General features: G+C 36.0%; 1 protein-coding gene across 2 annotated transcripts; it reads left to right on the forward strand.

Moving 5' to 3' along the window:
• The first annotated feature begins 3,491 nt into the window (after window positions 1-3,491).
• lepr (leptin receptor) lies at window positions 3,492-26,989 on the forward strand. Of its 2 annotated transcripts, none has more exons than XM_056258835.1 (18): window positions 3,492-3,622; window positions 6,515-6,709; window positions 8,226-8,346; window positions 8,739-8,917; window positions 12,379-12,524; window positions 12,748-12,886; window positions 15,079-15,351; window positions 15,450-15,555; window positions 15,644-15,867; window positions 16,764-16,915; window positions 17,259-17,412; window positions 19,911-19,993; window positions 20,116-20,329; window positions 20,713-20,916; window positions 21,783-21,860; window positions 22,136-22,229; window positions 25,518-25,593; window positions 26,198-26,989. In XM_056258835.1, the coding sequence occupies exons 1-18, from the start codon at window positions 3,550-3,552 to the stop codon at window positions 26,921-26,923; spliced, it is 3,237 nt and encodes a 1,078-aa protein (XP_056114810.1). In that variant the 5' UTR covers window positions 3,492-3,549; the 3' UTR covers window positions 26,924-26,989. The 2 variants fall into 2 exon arrangements, with proteins under 2 accessions (XP_056114810.1, XP_056114809.1); XM_056258834.1 differs by having other exon boundaries at window positions 3,493-3,622; window positions 20,113-20,329.
• The last annotated feature ends 882 nt before the right edge of the window (window positions 26,990-27,871 follow it).

Here is a 27,871-nt window from a genome sequence, read left to right on the forward strand (position 1 = left end):
CCATGAGGCTTCAGTGATAGTTTTTATTTCGCCTATGAAGGCCGCTCTTGTAATGACAGCAGCCCCATCTCTGCCACTCTAGCAAGGGACGCAACCAAAGACTGTAAAAAAATGGACGCAACCCAGAAAAACGATCAATATATTTTTGGTATGATTTGGTAGGCCTACCTCTAAGATGTTCCAGCATTTGACCTGAGTGAATATTTGTTTAGATGAGCATTTGGTTTTATGTTGTTGACACAAAATTGAACATCATCAAAGTTGTTTTGATATTTGATAGGTAACTTTATATGAATATATATTATGTTATCACAAGAGCCTTCATGGAAAAAGGCCACTTGGCTTGTCTCCCTCCATATTCATGTCTGATCTGTTTTTATGTCAGATTATCTTATATCAAGTTTGGTTCAGCAGCAACTCCAGGTGGCTCTAACAGATGGTGTGTAAAACATTGCATTATGGGGTCTGTAGTGTTATATTTGCTGAATGAAAGTCAGGTAACAAAACATCAGTATTGACATTTTTTATACATTGACTTTGTTCACTTGTGTACTGGCCGGAACATCATTGCATAATTGTGGCAAAACAGGTTTCTGATTTCACAATATTGCTTGGAATAAAATGCCAGGAAATGCTTAAACATGGGCGTTGCTGTCGTTAACATGTTTGTGCAGGCATTCAATCAAAACAATGTTTCGCTTTGTTAATTTATCTTAGAATTTAAATACATCCACTGGCTGAGAAAACGGGATTCAGGGAAGCATGTCGTGCTCGTCATTGATTTGAACTAGAAAGGTGACTTGCCTCATCAGAGAGAGTATGCCAGTGAATCCAAACAAATATGGTTAGAGCAGAGTAATTCAGTCTGAAACTGGTGTCATATTACTGCCTGATACGTGAAATGCGTGGCAAAAACTTTTTGCCTGCTCTATTTTCCACTAAGTGATTCAGGAATGAAGTCTGTGTCCCTTAAGAGAGTCAAACTATGCCTACGCTTTTCTTCTTCAGTGTTTTCATGTTAATTGAATTTGTCTGTCTAAGAATTTTCCCACACAGAGGTTCTTGTCACCATTCCTCTCTTTTTCTCTCTCATTGCAGGCTCCATCACTCCACCAAGAAGAGAAATGAAGCTCACGATTAAGTGAAATGATGCAAGTATCTCTAATTAGATTTTATAAGGCCTTGGATTATAGCATTGAGGCATATGACTATTACTTGTCATTGATTACTCATTTCCTAATGGTTAATGAATTGTTAATGAGAGGGAATTTGCATTTCTGTAATTTGGTTGAGTTGTTTTGTTTTGGAGTATGTAAAACTAGCCATGTGATATCGCACACATTTCATGCAAAGAGTTTGATGACACATTCTTCTAATTGTCTTTCTTAACATTTTCCAATGTAGCTTGATGGGGAGAGGCGTGCTAATTGCTTTTAATAAATCTCATAGACTTTAGAGCTGAACTGTACTGTATATCGGCACCAAATTTCTTATTGGCTGACATTTTATCGGTAACGGTACCGTTTATCGGTATTTTATCTTATCACAATATTGTGAATGTTTAGTATTGTGGTGTATAAATGTGCATGTTAATTTACCTTTGTCCTCAACCACAGCTAAACTAAAAAATATATCAATAATTTAATTACACTGTTAACTTTAATGTAATCTTTAGCAAATTTTTCATACTGTACATTTATAATGTTATGATGCTTCAATTTACTTGAAGCATTTAAAAACATTAAAATAATTATCGCCTTATCGGTGTCAGTAAGAACTGTTATAATGGTGCATCCCTAATAGACTTCCATTGAAGGTGGGACCCGAGTCATATATTTGTTAATATTTGCCAATAGCGACCATTTAAAACACTCCAGCAGTGTTGTTAACTAAAACTAACACTATTAAAAATATTTTTTCGTTAATTGAAATAAAGATGGAATTAAATAAAAAATAAATATTATTTTGAGAAAATTAAACTAAAAAAACTTGCATGAGAATTAAAAATGTTTCTTTAGCAACTGATTGTAATGTTGAAGTACTAAAATTACTAAACCTAAATAAATAGAAATGAAAACTACAGTAAATAGAAATATTAAGAAAAATGACAAAAGCAAATAACAAAATTACTAAAACTTAAAATAAAATGAAAATATGAAAACAAAAGCTAATTCAAATAACCTACTGTAACATTGTGATACTTACGTTTCAATAGGTACTAGTCACATTTTAATTATAAAATGTTCAAATCTATGTCATTTTGTTGGAAGCTTTGTAATAAAACAACAACAGAAATCATTTGAATTAAGCAGCATTGGAATGGGACTTTGGTGTATAGTGAGTCAACTAAACACTGTCACACTGTTTGAGCTTAAATGAACACTCCACCGTTTTTTGAAATAGGGCTTATTCACCATCTTTCCTACATTTAGATAGGTGGGCAAATGCATTTTTGTCTCAGTGCATGCATTGTTATAGTTTGGCAGCGCCACCGCTAGCTTAGCTTAGCATAATGAATGGAATCCTTTGTTGCCAGCTAGCATGTTGTGAGTAAAAGTGATAACCCCCCCCCCCCCCCCCCCCCCCAAATAAAAAAAAACGTATTACTTCTTGTGGCCTGCGTATTCACAACGAGTACAAATAACAATGCAGATTAAGACTAGGTGATTTCCTAGGACAGAGATATCACGCAACACCTGAAATCCCCCAACTTCAGTCAACATACCGGCGTGAATAGTAGCTGGCTATTTTTCCTACAGTAGACATAGTGAATGGCGAGGAACATGGCAGATTTTGTGAGAGACGAAGAGGGTGACTTTTAAGACAGTCAAGATCCAGAACTATACCTCCATGAACCAGAGTTTTCAGAAGAGGAGCTGCGTTCTTTGGAAATAGAATGACAACAGGAGGAGGTTGCGATCGCTCAACAGCCTGAGGATGTGAGGATGAGAGCCAACATGAACTGGTGGTGTGAATGTATGTCCTTTGCTTGTTCTCATAACCTTTTGCTATGCAGGCAATTACCATGTTTGCTGTAACTTCTCAAACTCAACACAATCCAAAAGTGAAGATACTCGGTGCAGGTCACGCCGGTATGTTGACGGAAGTTGGGGGATTTCAGTTGTTGAGTGATATCTCTGCGCCCAAGTAGCGCCTGTGCTTCACCCCAATATAGTCCCAAGTCAATATCTGCCTAGGAAATCGCTTAGTCTTAATCTGCATTGCTATTTGTACTCGCTGTGAATACGCAGGCCACAAGAAGTAATTAGTATTTTTTATTTTTATTTTTTTATCACTTTTACTCATGACATGGTAGCTGGCAACAAATGATTCCATTCATTACGCTAAGCTAAGCTAACGGCGGCGCTGCCAAACTAAAACAATGCATGCACTGAGACAAAAATGAGTTTGCCCACCTATCTAAATATGGGAAATACGGTGAATAAGCCCTATTAAAAAAAAACAAACAGTGGAGTGTTCCTTTAAAGATTTGACCATTCCAGCATGGAAGAAGATAGTGAGTCATATCCTTACTGAACCATTTTACAGATGTCCTCTCTTTCCCACAGGTTTTTGTTTATCACGCTTCAGCTTCTAGCGAATTTCATTACCATTTCACAAGGTGAGTCGTTGATGCATTTACTGTAACTACTTTGCTAAAATGATGCTTCCTGTTTTCATTCAAATTCTCGGTGTTATCCTGACCCGCTATCTAGGGTCTTCACATTGTTTTCCATTTCCCATTTGCTGTCGAGGCAAAGACCTACAAAACATGCTGGACACCCACCAGCTGTCAACAGTCCCTCTGTCCACCTCAGAGATGCATTAGTGGGGGTTATGCTTGAGCGCACAGAGTGCAGGAGGCTGATGAATGGATGGAGAGATAGGAAAAGACAGAGAGAGAGAGAGAGAGAGAGAGAGAGAGAGAGAGAGAGAGAGAGAGAGAGAGAGAGATTGAAAGTAAGGGCTGGAGGAGGGTGATGATTACACCCACATCATGAATCAGACTATAAACCTTTAACGCCCCCTCCCAGGGGCCTCACGTATAGACAGATGTACAGATGAGAAAGGGCCACAGGCCTTCAAAAACAGTAGTAGTGCAACTGGTAACTGAAGGTGAAGTGTATTGTCGTTTAATTTTGTTGTTTTCTGCTAAATTAATGAATGTAAATGGATAGGGATGCACGATATGTCAGTGCCATATTGATTATCGGATGATTTTGGAATTTTATTAGTTAATAACATAACATTATGCCACATGGAGGGCAAAACAAGGCTTTTCTCAATTTCCTGCATTTTTACCAGGTTTGTACCAAGTGCTAATGTAGTAAGACAGTGCTATTAAAAGACCAAATTCAGTATACACCTTATTAATGATGAATACTATGTACAGGCAGGGAAATAAATCCATAATATAAATGCAACGCACAGTTTCTTGTTAAGAATTTTCCATAGAAATCTTCATAAAGAAAACAGCTAACCTTTTAGAGCGTTGCGTTCATATTCGGGGCTCATCTGCTTGCTTGTATATAGAATGTACCATCAATAAGCTATACAAGATCTTTTTATATAACTGTATTAAGGCATTTTAAGTGCTTGAATATACTGTAATACATCATTAAGCGTTTTAGATCATCTGTATTAGGGAAATACTGCAGCAGGTGCTGAATATAATTCTCAAGACCAAAACTTGCAATTTGCAATAAACTTGTCCACATATTTGAGTTTTTCTTCATTTGAGTGGTGAGCTAAATATTTGTGGCTGAAAACAGATGGAAAATTGAGAGGCCTGTCTGTGCTGCAGTTCAGTTCTGTGCATGTTTTGCCCTCGAGGTCTCTTGAGCTGTTTACACCTGGCCACTTCATGCGTTTTCTGTGATCGTATAGCTATCCGATCGTGAAAAGACCAGACGTGTAGCCTGGTTAAAACCAGACCATTCTCAGTTGTAACTGAGTTATGGTCTGGCTAAGCGTCATAGACAAATCATTTCCAGAGGGGCGTCACCAACGGACGTCGCGGATAGACCTAAAACCAATCAGAGCGATGAAGGAGATGACGTATGCAGAGCGGCGGAGAAACATCTCCGAGTGTTGTTCTTTGCTCGGTTTTTTAACAAAAAGGAAACGTTCAAATCGCTTAAAACAGACGCGATAGCTGATTCGAACGAGTGATGTTCGACGGCGGCATCCATCTTTGTGATGTAGGCTACAAAATCTGCTTCAAAATCCCAGCGCTGTCGTCATCGCGTAAAGCCCGCCCCAACGTTTCTGATTGGTGCCTCGATTTCGGCGGATTGGAAATGAGCTTGAATGAGCTCTTTGCCAGACTAACTTTCAGAGCAAATCTAAATTTGCCGGAAGTTGTCTTGGTTTTCCCAGGCTACCAGACGTGCCCTCCGAAACGCATTTGAATCCGATCACTCAAACCACATCAGGAGGAGGTCTGGGCCGCATTCCAGACGAAAGTGTACGCATCTGGTTGTTGAAACCACATATGTAAATTTTACTCCTCCCAAAAATGCTAAAAAATAAACATGTGAGATCGTGTTATAGGCTATAGCATGTAATGTTATAGCTATGACGGCGCTACTGCAGCACGCATTACCGCAGATGAGAAGCTGAGCATCTATTCATCAAGCCAACGAGCAAACTATCGCAATTCAAAGTGAAAGTAAGTCGCAGAAGCTTAACGCACAATCATCATCATTAAAAGTAAAGAAACGAAACAATCTTACCACTGTTGCCGCTCTCTCTTATTGCGGTCTTTGGTTTTGATTTTAGCTGATGCCCAATAAAATGCAGCTCATATCTGTTGCATTCGGTGACGTGCACTCCATTAAATCTGCATATAGCGCGGGAATTGAAGATCGGGTTTATATCCGTTTTAAATTGTTAAAAAACACATGTATGTGACCAGGTGTAAATGGAATCGTTTTGATAAATCAGATCCGATCTGAGAAAACACATGAAGTGGCCAGGTGTAAACAGCCCCTTTGTTAGTCATGTGACTGAAAACTGAATAGCCTAACACACAGTAATTCAACTGATGGCATTATTTGGGCCGGGGATATCTGTTTTACCGACCAATGACAGATGGGGGAGTGTTCAGGAAACTTGTTTGAGAATAGTCATAATTTTTGTAGTTCTGTGTGGTGCAGAAAGTTAACACACTACATTTAATATATTAATCGTGCTATTTATTAAGACAAAAAGCTTGAAGATGTTAAGATTTTCTTAGAATACGTGTGAGTACACACACTCATGATAAAAAAAGACTCTTTGTCTGGAAATATATGATAGCTCGCTTATGTTGCAGTTCTACACAAGTTGTGTCGTCCTTGAGCAGCTTTCAGATGAATGTTCAATTCTGAGCACTTCTAAGAATTGAATCTGTCTATAGATAAGATGTTTTTTTCTTATAATTGGCATTGGTCTGCCGTTTGTTTGTTTTTCCCCACTGCTTGATTGTTCAATTTGAACAGTTTTGACTCACGTTGAGATCCTTGTGTTTCAGGTCTTGCTGCTCTGAGTCCTTCAGATGGCAGGGGTGGTGTTTATGAAGACCTGAAGTGGACGTCTCTGCTATGTTGTGAGCTGCCCTTTGCTCAGACAGTTGACAGTGGTCTTTCAGAACACCAACCTGCAGAACCGTGTCAGCTGCTAAATGCTACAAAACCGGAATCCTCTAGTAAATCACTCACCCTTTCTGGTAAATTCATCACGTCTGATATTACAGTCATTGTTTTTATTCATTTATAGCTATAATGTTTACACTGGCATTTTAGGAATACAGAAAGATTACATAAAAGTACAGGTTTTTTTGTCCATGTTTGCAAAAATGTTGGAGTAGCAATATTTGTTGATAGTCACAGCATTGTCGATCATCTGCGTTAATATGTAATTGTCTTTTATTGGTAATTTCATATGTAATTGTTCTTTTTATTGGAGAAGAGCTATAAAATTCAATTGATTTTTGTTTCACAATTAAATGTCTTTATCAGCGTTCTGTCAGCATAATGTAATATATGTTTGTTTGTTTACGTTTTGACGTCAGTACCAGAGAAAGGTTCAATACATTGAATTTCCTTTAAATGTTTTCTTGCTCTGTCAGGAAAGATAAAAACATTTTATAATAAGTTGATTTTAGATAGTTATCAGCATTTTGTTCTACAGACACTAACGTTCAAAAGTTTGGAGTGATTAAATCGTTTTTTTTTTTTTTAATAAATAAATAATTTTGTTCAACAAGGATGCATTAAATTGGTCAAAAGTGACAATAAAGACTTTCACAGTACATTGTTACAAAAAAATCTATTAAATGCTGTTCTTTTGAACTTTCTTTTCTTTAAAGAATCCTGAAAAAAGTATCATGGTTTCCTTCTAACATATTAGGCAGCACAACTGTTTTCTTAGATAATAATAAGAAATGTTTCTTGAGCACCAAATCAGTATGTTAGAATGATTTACTGTTTTTACTGTATTTTTCATCAAATAAATGTAGCCTGAGTGAGCAAGTGACTTCGAAATCTAAAATCTTACAACCCCGAACTTTTGAACGGTAGTGTTCAAAATAAATGATAGACAATATGTGAGTTAGTCTTGCCATTTTCATTTCTCAAAAAAGCTGTTTAGTTTATATTTGCATGATATGACCTTGTCCATTAAGTGAAGAAGTCTTAGCTACAGCTATGAACCAGAGAGACCCCTCCAGACAAGTAGATGGGTGCCAATACACATGCTAATCAATTCTCATTACTGTCTCTTCTGTGCAGTAGGCCTCAGGACAAAGTCTACAAATAAATGTTGATTTAAATGGAAATAAGTTAGTGTTTACAATCCTATTAAAGTGTGAAGTAACTTTTCAAAAATAGACAAGGAATCAATACAAATACTCAGATGTAGATGCTTATTTTTCATTAAAAAAAACTTTTCATAACATTTTAAAGCATTCATAAAACTCAGTTTAAAGAGAAAAATAATCCCCAGATACTTTTATTGGACTCCTGCAAAAGTGCAAGTATAAAACTCTTAACTAGACTATAAAAAATGTATATTTATTCATTTGATGTTTCAATGCACCGTGTTTATATCTTCCATGTTATTTGCACACCATTTAATGACCCTGTGTTCTGACATGAATAATTTGCAGATGTTCTTTCTAGAGGCTTCTAATTGCGATAGGCTGTGATGAAAGAAGCTAACAAGGGAATGCAATCTCTTTTCAGGAAACTGTTTGGACATCCAGTGCTGGCTTGAAGGTGAACGGACAAATTTGATTTGTAATGCAAAGAGCCACAGAGCAGCAGCCGCTGCCAGTCTGTTCACTGTTAGTCCTCAACAATTAGTGTGAGTCCTCTGTTTTCATTCTGCTCTCCACAGACTACTGATTGGCTGAATGGCTGCTGGTGTATTGGTGCTCCCACAAATTAAGCGTGTATGTGGGGAGATTATGCAGATGATGTATAATACATCTCTAGACTATACTATTAATGGTTTTTAATTTTCATTATCATTTAAATCATATTATTTATTTTTTCCCCTGTATAGATAATCTGACTTATTACTACTGATTATTTCCCCTGTGAAAAATATTATCCTGTTTTGATCCCAAACGTAGGACACCTATGATGAAGCAACTGTTATTTATGTTGTCTAAGAGTGCCTAGGAGTCTTATTGTAGTGTTGTGGGTACAAAATAAGCCTTAATGATTGTTTTCCTTTTTTGTTTTTCATTTTAGTCTACAGATGGATATACTTTCAGACAAAAACCATCCTGCTCAGTGTGCCGGGGAAGATACTGCCACGTGCTCAGTTTCTCTTCATGGCAATGATGCAACTGTCTCGTTGACCCTCAGTATATCTGTGAATGGGACTACTGCACTGTCACCGAAGATGCAAATCAGCACATATCATCTAAGTAAGAATTTCATTTTGATTTATAGTTATTTTAAGATTTTCTTTTAAAGTATCATCCATACATACTACATCCATACATACATACTACATCCATCTATCCATCCATACATATTTCCTTCTTTCCTATGCATGTTTACTTTGGAAGCTGTTAAGTTACTAGTACTGCTGAGTTTCCTTTTTGCAAAATGCACTGCAGATTCAGGTATTTCATATTTCTACATGTAGGTCTTAAATATGGTCTCATATCACAAACCTTTATTGGGGACAACTGCTAAATTCCTTTTATTTTATTTGATAACTCAAGTAGAAATGGGCAAACATTTCAATTTACATTTAATTATTATTGTAAGTGATTATTATTTATTTACTAACCAAAGTAAAATGTTATGGTAATCTGATATAAGTGATCATACAGTCAATCATTATTTTTTTAGTTGTGAAAATATTTTCTGAAATAAAATTAATCTTCACAGTCATCTGTAAATGCGTGATTATAGCCTAATTGTTACTATGAAACATATGTTAAAAGCATGAGTTCATGGAGACCAATGCCAGGGCAACAGGTGTTTTTTTAGGGTGTGTTTGTTCCTTGGGCCGTAGAATACACATCTCTCTCAAGTGGTTTTCCAGGCAGTGGATTGAAATGGAATTTCCCAATGGCATGGTTAAATGACTTAGAGGTCCAAACCTTTAATCAATCTCTTTTTTTTTGGTCTTTTAAAACATTTTTTTATTTATTTATTTAAATAAATTAAATCAATAAAGTATTAAAAGCGATTTTGCACTTGAACAAATATTGTCCTTTTGTCGAATATTCTCATAAGAGCAGTAACATCCTAAATGAACTTAAAGAGTTGTGAGAAAATGAGATGTCCATCAGATCCGCGTCATGTGCAGCAGTGGCAGATCTTAAAGTGACAGCAGCCTAATAAACCCTTTGCTGTGATGTCTGTCATTAATGTTAATCAAAGAACAAAGGTAACAGAAAATTCTAGCTTTAATAAGGATTAATCTATATTTAATTTATAATTTATGCAGTTAACACTGAAGTGTTACAACTCTGATGTTTTTAATCGCGATTAATTACAGAAAAAAATGTGTATACATGTATGAAAAATATATATACATATATGAACGGCTATATATAGACTGTAGCCTGTTCTTAGAACTTGCTTTAGATCTTCTTAGTGCCTTCACATTATATACAGTATAATACTTAAGTATTTAACAACAGAAAGTGCACAGTCCACTTCATGACACTGTTTTTCATTTTTAACACTGCAAAGCTGTTTGCTTTAAAGCATTCTATTGTATAAAGTGCTATATAAATAAACATAATGTGACTTGACTGGAGTATCGAATTGCAGAGCTGGTGCAAACATATCCGTATTGCTATGATCAGATGCTTTCTTAACTGCTTTTTTCTCACCGCTGTTATTTTTGTTGCATGTTTATTTTGTCATTCAGAGGAAAGCGTGCAGCACATATTTACATATTCATTTAACCGCTACTCTCAGCAGCGCGGATGGCGTCGGGATGTTATTTGAGCTCTTATTCAGTGTGTTTCCTGATTATTGGATTTTGGCATGGTTTATATTGCAAACAACATGACTCTTGTCAATCTTCTTAGTGCCTTTATTATAGTGGAAGCCAAAATGAGTCCACACTTCTGCTCTGTACTCTACGGTGGGAGCTGGTATAATTATTTTGTCTTCCGTTGGTGGCAACTATTGAGCTGGGTTTGCTAATGCTAACGTTAGCAGTGCATCCTTGTGCTTCTCCCTGTTACAGTTTATGTTCAGATTAGATATAACAACAATGGCATCTAGTGGTTGAGGTTCCACTGCCACGAAACTTGAATTTAAACAAATATATATATATCAATAGAGATTTTTAGGAATCGCCAAAAATAATATCGCAATATCGATATTTTCTTATACCCCTAAGCCAAAAATCTTGACCAGCAGCTGTCAAATTCCAGAAAGGAAAATAAAATAAACAAAACTATAAAAACATCACTTTCACTGAAATTTAAGTCGTTATTCACCGAAAGTCACATGGTCACCGTTTAATTTCCTTGTATGGATTTGACATTCTGCAAAATAACTGTGTTCCATGGAGCAAAGAAAGTACCAACATGAAGGCGAGTAAATGATGACAGAATTGTCTTTTATTTTGCTGAATTTCCCTTTGAAATAAAAAGAATTGAAATCTACGTAATGTGTCTTTGTTAAACAATCTTGTTGTACCTGTACAATAATAATACATTATGTCCAAAGTTTATTTTTTTGGGTGAACGATTCTTTAAGGTTCAATATCAAGAGAACAAGTTGTCCTGACATTTCTTTGAAGTACATTGGACGTGTGCTGGAAAGAAGTAAATGAGAAAAATCATTAAATGAATAAAAAGTCCAATCAATGTAAGCCTATTTGTATTAAATGCAACTGCAGAAGCCATTTACTTTATAATATGTTAGTGTCAGTGAGGCGGTGTTTTTAGAAGATAATGCCTGTTAATAAAGACTGCCTCAACTGATTGCTATTAATGGTATTGCCATTATTGAAATAAAGAAAATTGCTTTATAATAAAGAAACATGAGGCTGAGGCCATCTTGTTCTAGACAGACTTAAACGCTGTCTGCAGAACAAAATAATATTTGAATTTGAACAGCTACATGTATGTTTTTAAATAAACAATACTAGCAAAAGGAAAACCATGGATTTGTTCTTAGTTTTGCTCTCATACTCTCTTAAAGAAATTCAGAAGTTCACCCAAAAATGAACATTTGCTACTAAAAATCATCTTTAGTGTTCTACTGGATGGCCTGAGGTTTGAGTAAATTAACAGCAAAATTTCATTTTTGGGTGAACTACTCCTTAAATGTTGATCACATACTCTCTTGATGTCTCTTGATGGTTCACATTCGGCCAGGCTTTTGTAGAATGAATGAATTTTAATTGCACTTGGAATTGGTTTCCATTTGCTGAAGATGTTTTGCTGAAGATGATGCCAGTCTTCGAAAAATGGGGATTCCCCTTCGAAACTGTGGAGTGTAGCAATGTTAAACGGGTGATTTTTGCCTAATTAACACCCTCCACCACTTTTTCTCATAATGCAATGTGTGGATTCCCCACCCTCAGACAACGGTCGAAGACACTCTCAAAAACAAAATCTCATAAGGATGATTAAAAAATAAAATTATGATACATCATGAGACGGCGTTCTATCTTTAGGATGTCTAGACATAGAACGGTTGTTGGCCTTACAGGCTTTACTAGTTGTTGTTTTGAAGTAACATCAAGTCAATTATTCATCAGTATTACTTATATTTAATGGACATGATGGTTGATCACGATCACCCATAACAACTGTAAAAATAAAATGATATTTATATATAAAATAATTTATTTTCTTTGCAAATAATAACAATTTAATATATTGTGAATTTCTGCCTTTCACAGGAAGACCAGACCCACCTTTCAATCTGCATTACAATGTGACGAAAGAAGGCGAAGTCATTTTCAGATGGAGTGGCACACAACCTGACAGTGATGCCATAAACTATGAGATCCGATACTCTTCCAATTCCTCGCTTCAGCAGTGGGAGGTAATTGGACTCATTTGTTGGTCTAATGAATATGTTGTAATGGCATTACAAAGTAATGTTTGTGAGAACTATGTAAAAATATATATTACGCACCACGCATAATTTAAACGTTAGTTTTATTTATTTATTTATTTTTTAACTAAAATCATCATTTCATGTAATATGGCAAAGCAATTTGACCTTCACAGTGTGAATGGATCTGTATGAACTGTGGCTCTTTTAGGTGGTGAAGGTCAGAGGTTGTTCATGGGTACCTCTGAATGAGCTCAGTTCTGGGATCAGATACATAGTCCAAGTGCGCTGCCAAAACTACTTAAACTACTGGAGTGAATGGAGCCAACCTTTCTATTTCACACTAGATGGTAAGGATCTGTAGTACAGAAGAACTCTACATACTACTTCCCTTCATGCTGTATGTTTATACATTCGAGTAATAAATTCATTTAGGTCTGTAATCAAAGACCCCCTCCCTTTTAATGACTCATCAGGTATAGGCAATCAGTAAATGTATGCAAATACTGACATTTGTGAAAGAGTACTTAAAATTTCTGCCTGATATTCTCAACAACAGAGTGCACAGGTTGAGACATTTACCCTTACATTAGCGGCTTTTAGTGTACGTCAGACTTCATGCAAAAGTGCTTTTGCTTTTCCAGTTATATGTATCTTTCAGAGAGATCCATTGTCTTCTCTAAGCCTCCATGTTAAGAGTTTAATGTTTGATAATTACATTCATATCTACTCTTTGCTACTCTGAATCCGAATAGTACTTTGGCTTGTTGCATCTCTTTGGCATCTAATTCACTGTCAATTTTCAGAATTAATAACCATGGTAAACAATGTTCAATGTTTTATAAAAGCATTAATATGCCATTTTCTTAGCAAACTGAGGTCAGGCATTGCATTCGCCAAGGTATAGGGTATTTGCATACTTATTACTATTAAATCAGATGTACACTAGGGCTTGTGCATTATTGAAATGTACATATTTTAATCATGAAAACTCTCGAAATAGTTTTAGCATGTATTTGGTCTTGGCGGACTAGACCTGCTACATGTATGGACTTGCTACTGCTAATAGATACACAGACACACTGCTGTGAGCATGGAAGATAAGCTGCTGCATGAATAGACATACAAAACCACAGATCTAGGCAGGTGGAGCTATGGGAGGTGGAAGGTTTCAGTGGAACTGTTATAGGACTAGCCTGCAGCAAACACTGAACCAGACTATTTAAATGTTAAGCAAGCAATGTCATTGGCTGCAGCAGGATCAGCAGAGGCCAATCAGCTTGTGTCATGCGGTAATGATGTGATTGTAGATCGCATGTAAAGGATCTATCAGCTTGCGCCTCTAGAGTTTCATGACTGAACTAGATATATAAACCGAATTTAATGTCAAAATGGTGTTAACAGGGTTGGATGTGTGCATGTATGTCCCCAGTTTAAAATAGTTGCAATATACTTTTAATCATTCACTTGTCGCCAACTGGTTGCGTAACAAGAGTTTTAAGGAGCATAAAATGCATCTCAACTCCTGTGAGTTTTTGTAAAAGGTCAGAACATTGCTTAAACGTGTGCACACACACCTGTACACACAAGCACACCTTACCGTAGAATGACTCAGTATTATGAAATAAGCATTTCTTTGTAACCTGAATGAAGCAACTTGAGATGAACTGTTAAGATATAAACACACCCCCATGGTAGAATAGTTTTTAATTTTTCTGCTTAGCCAAATTCTGACACTAATCAGCTGGGTGTCTTATCTTGCTATTAAAATACCCACACCACATCAGTGCCCATAAATAATATTAGATTAGTTATATAACAATTGAGTGCTGTATCCAGTCATAGGTACTGCTGCCAACTAATGCTGCACTTAGAGCTGTCTGCATATTAGATAATGTTTCAACCGTTTCAGCTTGATTTAACCTCATGATACAGCCATGAAAGACTGGATTCTGTCTGTTTTCCTCCTTGGACACGTTTTTTTTTCTGATATGTCAGTTGGGTAAGGGTTGTGTATTTTCAGAATCCATGCTGTGCAAGTCACCATGGCAACTAAGCTTCAGGTTGTTGACTAGCATTACAATAAAACAGCTTTCTCATTTCTGCAAGGGACCAAGATGGGAAGGGGGGGAAATAAGAATCAATACAAGGCTGAATCTCGTAACACCTGTCAGGAACATGTCCAGTTTATTTTTCCATCTTAAAATCAAAAGAAACATTTCAATGAAGCCTGTATTTATAATGCATTATTAGGGAATTCTTAATGCATTATAATACATGCATAATGCCATACAAACAACCGTATAATATGACAGTTGTACAACAGTTACAATACATTTTAATACTTCCCTAATAGAGCACAATGCATTATAACACCAGATGAAGCCTGCATTTATAATGTATCATAAGAGTAAAAATTAAACCAGACATGTTTTTTTTTACTTATATGCCACATGTTTTCTAAAGTTTGGTTTATTTATGTGTGTAATGCTCAAAACACTCACTATCTGCTTTTTTCACACACTTTTTCTGCTCCTCAAAGTCAGTTACATCCCTGCTGAAGTCTTCACGACGCCCGGTTCAGAGGTAACGGTTTATGCCGTCTTCCACAACCGCAGCTGGAATGCGAGTCAGGCTGTGTGGATGCTAAACGGGCAACAGAAGATTCCGGAAAGCCAGTACAGGGTGATCAACGATCAGGTTAGCGCAGTCACTATGAAGGTAGATGAACCCGGGTTTGATGTTCTGATGTGCTGCCAGCCGTGGGGAGAGAGGTTCAAATGCAGCATCGCCTATGCCAAAATATACACAGAAGGTGGGCTATGAATTATGGAGGACATCTTTAACCAGACAGTTAATCCAATTTTACTTGTTTGAAAAGCTAGATAATTTAAAATGGGCTCTTTTCTTCAGGGAGGTTCAATGCGGATATTACCTGCGAGAGCAAGAATTCAATGGTGGACACCATGAGGTGTGAGTGGAATAAAAGTGTTTGGGCACAGGTCAGACTCCTTTACAGGTATGAACACATTCATAGCTCATCCGTTTTCTATTCCCGTCAGATTGTTTGCTGCACAGATGCTAAAGATCTTACATTTTTGTTATAGACAATATACCTCAATATGTGAAACCATAGCAAAGACGCAGGGCAGTGAAGAAGCTGAAGAAAACATGTCTTTGGTAAAGGAGTGCCCATCTGGAGCAGGAGACCACAGAGAATGCACTTTAAGCGACCTTAGCTTGTTCTTTTGCTACAAAATCTGGTTGGAAGTGGAAGGAGGGCGTGGCAAAGTGAGATCACTTCCTGTCTATGTTTTACCCATTGACTATGGTGAGTTCCAAAGATTTCCAGCAGCATTATGATCCAATCTCCAAAGTTATAAATATTCTGTTGGCTTTCAATGACAGACTGAATTGCTGTCTGACAAATGAAACTGGAAACTTTCACTGAAAATTAATTAGGTCAATATAATATTATATATTAGTTTTAATAAATTATAAGTGTATTTTGAAATGTAAATATTATCTATCTATCTATCTATCTATCTATCTATCTATCTATCTATCTATCTATCTATCTATCTATCTATCTATCTATCTATCTATCTATCTATCTATCTATCTATCTATCTATCTATCTATCTATCTATCTATCTATCTATCTATCTATCTATCTATCTGTCTGTCTGTCTGTCTGTCTGTCTGTCTGTCTGTCTGTCTGTCTGTCTGTCTGTCTGTCTGTCTGTCTGTCTGTCTGTCTGTCTGTCTGTCTGTCTGTCTGTCTGTCTGTCTGTCTGTCTGTCTGTCTGTCTGTCTGTCTGTCTGTCTGTCTGTCTGTCTGTCTGTCTGTCTGTCTGTCTGTCTGTCTGTCTGTCTGTCTGTCACGGCAAAGCTGGTTTTTGAGCATCTTTATTCCAGTGTTCAGTGTCACATGATCCTTCAGAAATCATTCTATTATACTGATTTGGTGATTCTGTAACATTTCTTCTTACACAGTTGAAAATGGTTGTGCTGCTTAATGCTTTTGTGGAAACCATCATGTGTTTTTTTCAGGATTCTTTGATGAATAGAAAGAACAGCATTTATTTAAAATATATACTAATATATATATATATATACTTTTTGTCTTTGCTGTCACTTTTAATTCGTTTAAGGCATCCTATTCTTGCCACTGTATTCACGTTTCAAACTGAGATGAATAACAATTTCCCTCTGTGTTTTTCAAAGTGAAACCATCTCCTCCCTCAGTCCTTGAAGCGATCACTTTGCCAAACAAAACCTTGAGCGTAAAGTGGAAACCTCCCCATTTACCTGCATACGACATGGAGTATGAGCTGCGCTTCGTGCCTTTGCGTGGGATGGCAAATGTGCAATGGGAGGTAGGAAGACGTTTTTGGAAGATGGAGTCTCAGGTGGACAATGAAACCAGACAGCTGAAGAAAATATATTTTAGCTAATGCTTCATGCATAGTGCTCCATCACAGGGGGAAGGCAATGAAGTACTGTGGTCTGATCTGTTTATCTGTAATTGAGATGTTTCGGATTGAAATGATTAGCTAAACTGATCCTAAATTAATAAATCAAAGTTAAACGTTCCTCTTCTTATGCCCACTAAATTCTTAGAATTTTATTTTCAAATTATCCTTTTTAGATTTCAAAAGGAAGATGGTTATGTTCTGTACTGACTGGGATAATGTCTTCAATTTTCTGTGGCATTTACAGGTCATCAGTTCTCTATTGGAACCACAGGCAGAGATTCCGCTTGAAGATTCCTGTGTTCAGTTTAAAGTAGAAGTTCGCTGTAAAAGACTGAATGGCTCTGGATACTGGAGTGACTGGAGCAGGAGTCACACTTCGATGGTTTACAACAGGAAAGGTAAAGTTATCAATATAGTTCTGCCACTATTATTTATGTTATACAGAAGCCTTAATTTTCTTCTAATCTCAACATAGCAACAGGTATTAATTGCTCACCATTTCTCTGGTCATTCGCAGACCATTTATCTGTCAAACATCATTCTATAACCATGCAGACATCCTTTGAGCTGGCTGGCAGTGAAATTACCCATATGTTCTTCAAAGTGACTATAGTGTCGACGATAGTGTCATACTCCTTCTCAAATGTCTGAACTAGTCTCGGGTCAAAGAAATAGCTTTTGTTACCTAAAGATCAAGAAAACTTTTTTTGTTATGTTGAGATCACAAGGAAATTAAGATTTAAGGAAAACAACTTTTGTTATGTGGAGATCACAAGAAAATTGTCAACATCTTGAAAAAACTTTTGTTGTCTGTTGTAGTCAATGTATGCTTTTTTCCTGTGAGATGCATTTTTTTTGCATAGTAAAATAATACCTTTAGTTGTAGTTTGCCTTTTTTTCCAAATAATTTTTTAGATAAATAATACCATAACCAAATTTAGTTTATTGTTCTTCCCTCATATGTAATATATTTTAAAAATATGAAACATTTTCTTTATATTTCCATGGTTTAATCGAACTTGTAGGGTCATTAAAAACAAATATCCCCTCGGACATCGCTTTTGGCCACTATTGTATAACAAAATATATATGGAATGGAAATTTGATTAATTTTTGTTGAAATCATTTGTGATGAAACCCACATTACTTTACCAATAGGCTATGTATGACAACAGCATAAAAGAAGACCAAACTGGAACTGGTGAAAAGAATGTGCAGCTGAAGGCTGCTAGCTCTAAGGCAAGATTTAAAAAGATGAAAACAATTAAAAAGATAAATCAGAAGAAAAATCATTCTTTCATTTTGGCCTTGGTAGCCCATGTGATTCTTAACTTATTCTGAACACACACCTGCTTTATAATAGCCATTTGTATGTACATGAGTCATGAGTACTTTTGTAATTTGTGAGAACTTCACATGAATGAAGTATGAGTGATGTTTACAAGGATGTATTCAGAGGGCTGATGACAATTTAGAATTTTATTTCATTGTTTTATTTAGTTGTCAGAAACCCTGAATATAAGTTACTCATTGGTTTAATTTGTTAGTGTGATTGTAATCATTTAAATGGCTCTGCATATATTAATTGGCTTTGTCTTCATATTGAGAATGTTTTGAACTGAACAGAGTTACGTTAGAAAATCCATTTGGGTTAATGGAAATTGCACCACACATTACCCACCTAAACTGCAATGCAACTGCTGAGGTGAAGATCAATATGTTCTTACAACACCATTTGTCAGCTCTTCACTGAACCTTTCTAAAATGGTGAAAAAACCTTTCTTTACGTTGGTGCAGAGGTGTGTGCTAGTGCCAGAACTCATGCTAAGACATTTTCAGAAGAAACTATTGGTAGCAGAGTGTCGTCAACATTTCAGGGTATAATCACAATCATTCTTGTCTGGTACAGTAAGTATGGGGTTGTAGGAATTTGCCACACCTTCTTTCTTAGATACAAGAATACTTAACTGGAGGTTTGTAGTCAGAAGGTATGCTAGTGACAGATAATAGAGAAATATTTCATATGATAAGCTTTCTAGTAAAATTACAAACAATGTGGCAGTCATAGCCTTGATGACAGCGCTCCGACATACAGTATGGTGAGAGCGATTCGTGGCTCGATCCCATTCCCCTCTCTCCTATCAAATTATTTCCTGTCTTTCTGGGCTTGTCCCTTCCAAATACTGTAAAGGCAAAAAGTCCAAAAAAGAACTTGCTTACTGAATGAAAAATGCTTACTGTGTAATTTTGAAAATGTAAAGATGTGTAATCCTTTTTTTGAAGGTTAATTTAAGTTTATTATGCTTATATTAATATTTATTGTATAATGTATAACATTTATTTAAGAACAATCCAACTACATGAAGGAACCAACAACTTCTTTTTAGGTTTGGGAAGGTGGTTAAATACGAGTTTTTTTTGTGACCATTTCTCATTTCCATTTTTTTCCACTGGTTTATAATTAAAAAAATTATTTGAAATTACATTTTTGAGTTATGCCTATGTACACTACAGTCCAAAAGTTTTGGGATCAGTACGACATAATATATTATGTTTTTTTATATATTATAATGTTGTTATATTAAATTGTTGTATATTTACTATATTCCTGTTTTTACTGTATTTTTGGTCAAATAAATGCATCTTTGGTTAGCATAAGAGACTTATTTAAAAAAAAAAAAAAACTTTTGATCCCAACCTATACCATTCCCCTCTAATTCATCCATAGTTTCCCCATCCCCTCTTTTCTTTTCTCAGTAATAAATAGAGCAAAAGATCAAAAATGAGACATGGTCTATTGAAAAGACCACACTCTATTTCAGCTTTAATATACCTTTTTGAACGTTAGATATAGTGTTCTGGAAATATTCATAACTGTATAGCCTTGTAATTTCAGCACCAGAAATGGGACCAGACTTCTGGCGCGTTCTACAAGAGGATCCTGTTAGGAATGTGACAAATGTCACACTGATCTTTAAGGTTGGTAAAGATTGACGTGATTGACTTTCTTTAGCAGCCAAATGATTGTGTTATAAAAAAAGTCTGCTGTGTTTGAGCCTGAATGTTTTTTTTTTTTTTTTTATTTTTTTTTTTTTAAGCAGCCTGTCCTAGCAGGAGATCCATATAGTTGTGTGGAGGATCTCGTGATTGAACACCAGGCCTCAGGTGGAGCCGTGTGGTCAAAAGAAACAACCTTGGCTCAGTTTCACTCGTTCCAGTGGAGGAAGGAAGTGCACACAGTCACTGTAATGTCTCGCAACGCTTTGGGCATCTCTACACGGAATAGCAACATGACGCTGTTACATCAACCCAAACGTGAGCTGACATGCTTCATACCCTTCCTATAACATCACACAAAAGTCTTTCATATTCAGTCTAATGCATTTCCTATGTTTGATGCACAAGGAGTTTTGTTTGCCTTCAAACTAAATATTTGTCTATGTATGTGCCTAATGATGGTGTTTTAATTCATCCGGCCCTAAATTTTCAAAGTACCTGTTTTGATAGAAGCTTAATGTTGTTTTGTTGGTGAAAGTGTTAATGGAGAAGAAGATTTGGATTAGTTATCACATATATACAATGAAAGATAATAGGATTCTCTGATATTTTGTTCCTGCTTGTTATTATGTTCCCGCACATAGAAATAAAAAAGTGTCCCCTATTATTTGAATTAATAATGTCCTTCTTTCCTTTTTTAGGACGATGTGTACGTTCGTTCAGCGCAGTTGCAAATGTGAGCTGTGTGCATCTCTCCTGGAGCCTGTTACCTGATCAGCCGGTGCCTCAGTCATTTGTCATCGAATGGTTAGACCTGAACAAAGACCCTAAACAGGACGGATCTCTAACTGAGAGGCTACAGTGGGTCAGAGTTCAGTCCGCATCGAGGGATCTCTCTCTTTGCCGTATGTTATTTTTGTTGATATTTTCAGGGTTCCCACGCTTCTTGAAAGTACGAATTTTAGACACATGAATGGGGGAAAAACATGGAGGCAGCCCTGCATGATGAACCAGTGAGAAGCGTGGAGCTAGGGATAGTTCACCCAAAAATGAAAATTTAGTGATAATTTACTCACTCTCAAGTTGTTCCAAACATTTATGTTTCTTTCTTCTGTTGAACACAAAAGAAGATATTTTGAAGAATGTTGGTAATCAAACAGTTGACAGTCGCCATTGACTTCCATAGTATGAAAAAAAATACAATGGAATTAAATGGCTTCCATCAACTGTCCGGTTACCAACATTCTTTAAAATATCTGTTGTGTTTCACAGAAGCAAGAAGTTGAAATGTTTTCAATAATGATTCATAAAAAAAGGAAAACAAACCAGTGTGAAATAAATGTTAAAAGCAGGAATAAGAAAGCTGCAAACTGCATCTTTCGGTCAAACTCGCTCTCTCTCGTACAGATTCTCCTCATTGATTTTTTAAAAAGGTCATATGACCTTTAAATTTGATTTTAGTTGTCAGAATATGCCTTAACATTACTGCAGTAATGATAGACACAGGTTCAGTGGGTTTTTGATACTGTCCAGATTGGTAGTAACAAATCCACCTTTATTGTCTTTATTGTGCTTGATATAAAATAAAAGATGCTGTAAAAAGTCCTTGAAAGTCCTCGAATCTGGTATTCATGAAAGAGTAAACCCTGTATTATAACATAACATTCACATTATTTCTACAGATTTTCATATCAAAACATGACACAAATAAAAAAGAGTTTATTCTTAGCAGTATAAATGATCTTTGACAGAATAATTTGTTTTTGTACAGGTCGTTTTTATGGCTCAGAGAAGTTCACATTGTATCCAGTGTTTGTGGATGGTGAGGGGGAGCCGGTTCGATACACAGGTGGGTTTTATAGCAGTGACAAACAATGCATTGACGTCATCATTTGATCAATTAACCAACTGAAGCCATTTTTTTACACACATTTGGTGTTTGGCAAGTGGTCCCTGGTTGACATACATTGTAGTATTATCTAAAATATACATTTATTGACTGACAACTGTGTTCACATTATACAAATAGCTGTCTGAAAAAATAAATAAAAAATGTTCATCTAAAGAAAATATATGAAAATCATATTGATTTAATTGTAAGTTGTTTTTTGTTTTGTCTTCCAGCTACTAGGGGCAACCCTGCAGCGTACATACTGCTATTGATCATTGCGTTCCTGTCAGTGGTGCTGTTTGTCACACTCATGATGTCACAAAACCAGTAAGACCTACAACTATCTTCTCATGCTCAAGATAAAGATAGCTACAGTATCACAGGTTTTGTCTGCGACCCCTAGAGTATCCAGTGAGATACTGCAGGGGTCTGCCAAATATATCTGATATACTGAGTTTGTGAAACGATTAAAATAATTTAGGGCTGTCGATTAGTTATAGAAAAATAACGCAAATACAATTATTTAACGCGTTTAAAGCACACGCCCCACCCCAGAACTATGTAGATCATCTTTCATACAGTTGATTGGTGATGAACATAAGAAGGAGGGCAAAAACTCACTGCTTGATTTAGCCTATATAATTCAGTTAGAATGCCCCTAAAATTCAAGATATCAGGGCAAAAATACTCCTGTATGAGTTTTTGCCTTATATTTATATAATATGATATAGTTAACCAATGTCACATGAGTAACAAGTGCAATATTACGAGTGTTGTTTTTGTGCCAAATAAGTGCAAATGTGATATTGTTTTTATACAACATTCCAATAAATAAGTTAATGTTGTTATATTTTAGACACAATTTTGTCTGTTTTTGCTCAATTTTGCCAATGAAAATATTACCTGTAAAGCCAGAACAGAACTATTGTGCGTCTCCGAGCAACACAGCGGTGTTTCCTTTCTGAATTAATCTGCGTTTTTGAGCTAATCAATCTGGTGAACCAATGACTCAATGGCCCATTTATAAAGAGAGACATTTACTTAGAAATGTTATTTACTTTACTAGAAATAGTTCACTTAAAAATGAAAATTCTGTCATCATTTACTCACCCTCAATTGTTTCAAACCTGTATGAGTTTCTTTCTTCTGCTGAACACAAAAGAAGATATTTTGAAGAAGGTCGATAACCAGACAGTTGATGTACTCCATTGACTTCCATAGTAGGAAAAAAAATACTGTGTAAGTCAATGGGGTACATCAACTGTCTGGTTACCGACATTCTTCAGCAGAAGAAAGAAATTCACACAGGTCTGAAACAACTTGAGGGTAAGTAAATGATGACATAATTTTCATTTGTAAGTGAACTATTCCTTTAATTCCTGAACGAATTGAATGAATGAATAACTCATTTAGACATTTACCGCCACCTACTGGCAGTTTAAATTTCTTATTTAGAGTATCACTTAATTAAAAAATATATATTTTGGGAATAGTTTCCCCAAAAATGAAAATTTTGTTTATTTACATTACTCACCCTCACGTCGTTTCAAACCTGTATGACCTTGTATGTCTTTCCTTTGCGGAACATACAAAAATATATTTTCAAGAGTGTTGGTAACCAAACTGTTTTGGTCTGTAAATTTATCTAAATACCAATTCAGATGCAGCCATGGCCGTTGTAGCCATAAGGTTTATGTTTAATAAATTTGACCTAATTAATTACATGATGTGCCAATTAATTAATCTAAAAAATGTAATCGCTGGACAGCCCTAAGATAATCATTAAATCAAAATATATTAACTTATAAATATTAAAAAGCTTAAAGATAAATGTTTTGTTCACATTAAAATTAATTTAAGGTTAAATTATAATGTGCAATAATTATAAATGACTCAATAATAAGTATTTAATTGCTTTGCAATGCAACTATCATGACAAAGTATGTACCGGTACTGTAAATGCATGCCATGTTATAGGGATGTCACGGTACCAAAATTCCAGTAGTCGGTACCGATACCATTAAAATGTTACGGTTCTCGGTACCAATTTCGGTACCACAGCAAAATCAGTTTGAACAATTTTTTTTTTTTTTTAATTTATTTAACTATTTGAAAAAAAATAGATATATATTCAATTCAATTCAATGACTTTATTATTTATGATGGTAAATGTATGAAAGGATTGAAGGCTACATGCTGTTTAAACGAAAATATTGATGATATTGAGAAATATTGCTTATAAAAAAAGTCAAGTGAAAAATAAGCAACCTTCTATGCACACATTATTATTATTAGTAGTAGTATCTTGAATTAATGGAGACGTAGTTAAATCTATTGTACAGTAGCCTAATATAATTATTTCTGTCAATTTCTTTAAGTTAAACCAAACTTTTATTTTGACGGGTTGCCGTGAAGACCTTTGAGTTTCTGTGCGTGTATGATATGACGATAGTTTTTCTCAAATGAAACGGTAAAATGCTCATGAAGTGACTCTCGGAGATGAACTGAATCATAAATCATGTCATCATATCGTGAGGCAGCAGAGACTGAAAACAGCGCGAGCGTCACTCGATCGTGCTTGTGTGTGTGTGTGTGTGTGTGTGTGAGGTAACGTTTAATGAAACCGCGCGTCTGCGCCGTTCATTCACACAGAGACAAGCAGAACATGAAGGGTTCATATTTAAATAGTCGTTTTGCAGTTTAATATACACAGACACCACATCAGCAGCGCCGCCGGTCGCCATGTCTCAGCGCTTTCATGAAGCGGACGCAACTTCACGCCCTTCGTGCATGCATGCGCGCGCATCCAGAACCGGGTTTGACTGGGTACTCGGTACCACCGGGACTTGGTACCGTGACGTTTAAATTTTTTTAGTACCGACTTGGTACCGAAGTACCGAATATTTTGACAACACTACCATGTTATTATAGCCTTGCTGCTCTATTCACCAATGGATGATGGATAAATAATACTAAAAAACTGGCCTGAAAGAAAAATCAGTCAAATCAGATTATAAAATCACAGTTTATATACCTAGGTTACCTGTATTCTAGCAGAACACATTCAAAAGATTTAATGTGTTTGTTGGAAGCTACAGTGTATATTGATTTTGTAAGACAAGTTTGAATTAAAGCGAGGCATTGTAAGCTGATTTTGTATGGGATTTTGTTTGGTTGTATTGAATGTCAGATTTACAATACACAACTGGGTTTACAGAGTGAATAAGGAATGTAATGTACATAAATTGCTGTCGTAGTCGTTCTTAGCAATGGTGTAGTTTGCTTGAGGGTAAATATTTCACAGATAATTACCAAAGTAACTGATACAATCATATTGCTTCTCATCTGTTTAGACTTGTTCCTCAAAGGATACTATCGTGACTATGTGTACCACAAAAAGGGCCATGCCTATTAAGCCCTTTAAGGAGTGGCAGAAGTGCTTATTTTCTTGTTTGAGTACAAAATATATTTTGTGCATATACACACACATACATTTACATTACAGTTTAAAAACATTTTCGGCGTGTAAAATTTTTAAATGTTTTCGGAAGAAGGATACATTTGATTGATCAAAAATTCAGTAATATAATAATCCTATAATCCATCATTTTACAGGATGAGAAAACTCATGTGGAAGGATGTTCCAAATCCCAACAACTGCTCCTGGGCCAAAGGAATGGACTTCAGGCAGGTCAGTGTGACCAACTGTCACATAAACAACAAATTAGCATCCAGTGACAGAAGATTAGACCATTTCAGGTTGAAATTTCTGCCTTTCTGTTAAGGGCTAAAGATATTATTATATTTTAAAATATACAAATTAGAGATGGATCTGAATGGATTAATTAAGCAGAGTACACAGTTGCTTTTTCATCACACAGAGAACCATTGTTTGTATTGGACCATTGTTTAATTAATAAATGAAAACACAAGCGATTTTTTTTATTTATTAAATTGACTACGGAATGTTACATACATATTTCAGGCATGTAATGTAAACATAACAGCCCCATTCAATTCAATTCAATTTTATTTAATTCTCTCCCCTCTCACTTCTAGCTTCTTGATTGTAATATTTGAAACTTGCTTTTTCTGTAAAAAAAAGCACTATACAAATAAATGTGAATTGAACCGAATTGAGTAGAAAATACAGATCCGTGTAAATTCTGAAAAATCACATCCCTGGTGTTTTTGTAAAAAATATGCTGCAGGTAAAGCTGATAGGAGAAACTTTTAACACATTCAAAATACAGTTATCACATTTCCACAACACTTCTGTTTCTTGCTCCTTGCAGATTGACACCATGGAGAACTTGTTCCCTCACCCAGAAGGTCTCACTGCCTGTCCGCTGCTGCTGGTCTCTGAGAGCATCTGTGAGGTGGAAATCGAGAAATCCCCTCCCCTCATGCTTGAACATGAAAAAGAAAATGAAGTTCTCATTTATAACTCTGGAGAACAGGAAACCACAGACTCCTCTGAACCTTTATCACTGGAGGCTTCCACTGCCGCTGCTACCCCAGAAACATCAGGCCAGTCCTCAGTGACATACTCGACCGTTCTCCTCTCCGATCAGCCTGCTCTCCTTCGAAAGCAGCAGGAGAGTCTGAGCAGCTCCAGCGACGAAGGCAACTTCTCTGCCAACAACTCAGACATTTCTGGCTCCTTCCCTGGAGGACTCTGGGACATGTGCTCGGACAGCACCAATCCTCGCCATTCCAGCTCCTACAACTCCGTGGAAGAGTTCTCGGAAACATCGGAACAAGATTATGAAGCATCGGAAAGCATTGGTGTAGCCAAAGACCTCTACTACCTCAAGATGAATGAGGAGGAGAAGCAGGAAGGAGAAGAGGATATTGAGGAAGCACAGGATGGACAGGATAGGATTGAGATAGTTATGAGGGTGGACGCCAGGCCTCTTCTGGAAGGCAAAAATTCCACAGCCGTCGATTCCAATAATGTATCTCATAGCATTCCACTTTATCTGCCTCAGTTTCGAACTGACTGCATTAATCCACCCTGAAATAATGAGAACAGCACCACCTGGTGGTAATGTGGGATAATTTTATTCCTCACTGGATGGAAGTCCTCAGTGGCTTTCCAACAGGGCTTTTTCTGATTGAATTTTTGACTTCTGTTTATAAAGTTTTATTATTTTTTTAAAGCTCCAGGCTGAACAATTTGAGGGGAAAAAATCGATTTACGAATTTTGTGATTATACAGTATGATTATAAAATACAGCATTACTATAAAATTATACATGTTATTATCATTTTTTATTAAGATTATTAGTATTACTAAAATAAAAATACTAAGCAAAATAAAAATATTACTATTGTAATATTTCACTGTAGAATAAAAATAATTTAAGAAAAAATATAATAATAATATTTTATTTTACAGTATAACAGTAAAATTACATTACTAATATGAATGGCTATCATTTTCACAAATTAAACCATCAACTACTGGGAAAACTGCAACAGAGCCCTTAAAGTGTCTCTTTTGTTGACAACAGCCAGCTTCTCGTTACAACTTTGGGAAGATGCTTTTACGCAAAGCATAATTAAGCAGATACAGAGCAAATGCAGAGATGAGTTTGTGTGGAGCAGTATTTACTGAAAGACACTGAAAACACCAGATCATGAGCTGTGTGTGTGTAAAAGAACACAGTGTGGCGCTTCACTCTGAAACATGCAGCGCATATATTTATTTAATTAAATCGCAGCCTTTTAGATATGATAATTGCACTAAGCCATATTGCGATTTTGGTTTTATTTCCATTAATCGTGCAGCCCGATTTTCTACCCCCAACCTGTATCCAACAATATCTACCCTCCATTCCATGTCCTAATTTCGTCTATCTTGAGTAAAACAACCAAAACATTGTCACGTTTCACCTCCTACCAACTGAGTGTTTTAGTTAGACTCTCTTTTATGATCGGTTTGACTCACCTCTAATATAATATAC

The sequence above is a fragment of the Rhinichthys klamathensis genome, unplaced genomic scaffold (genome assembly GCF_029890125.1).
Source record: "Rhinichthys klamathensis goyatoka isolate OS25496 unplaced genomic scaffold, OSU_Roscu_1.1 h1tg000160l_1, whole genome shotgun sequence".
In the NCBI taxonomy this organism is placed as follows: domain Eukaryota; kingdom Metazoa; phylum Chordata; class Actinopteri; order Cypriniformes; family Leuciscidae; genus Rhinichthys; species Rhinichthys klamathensis.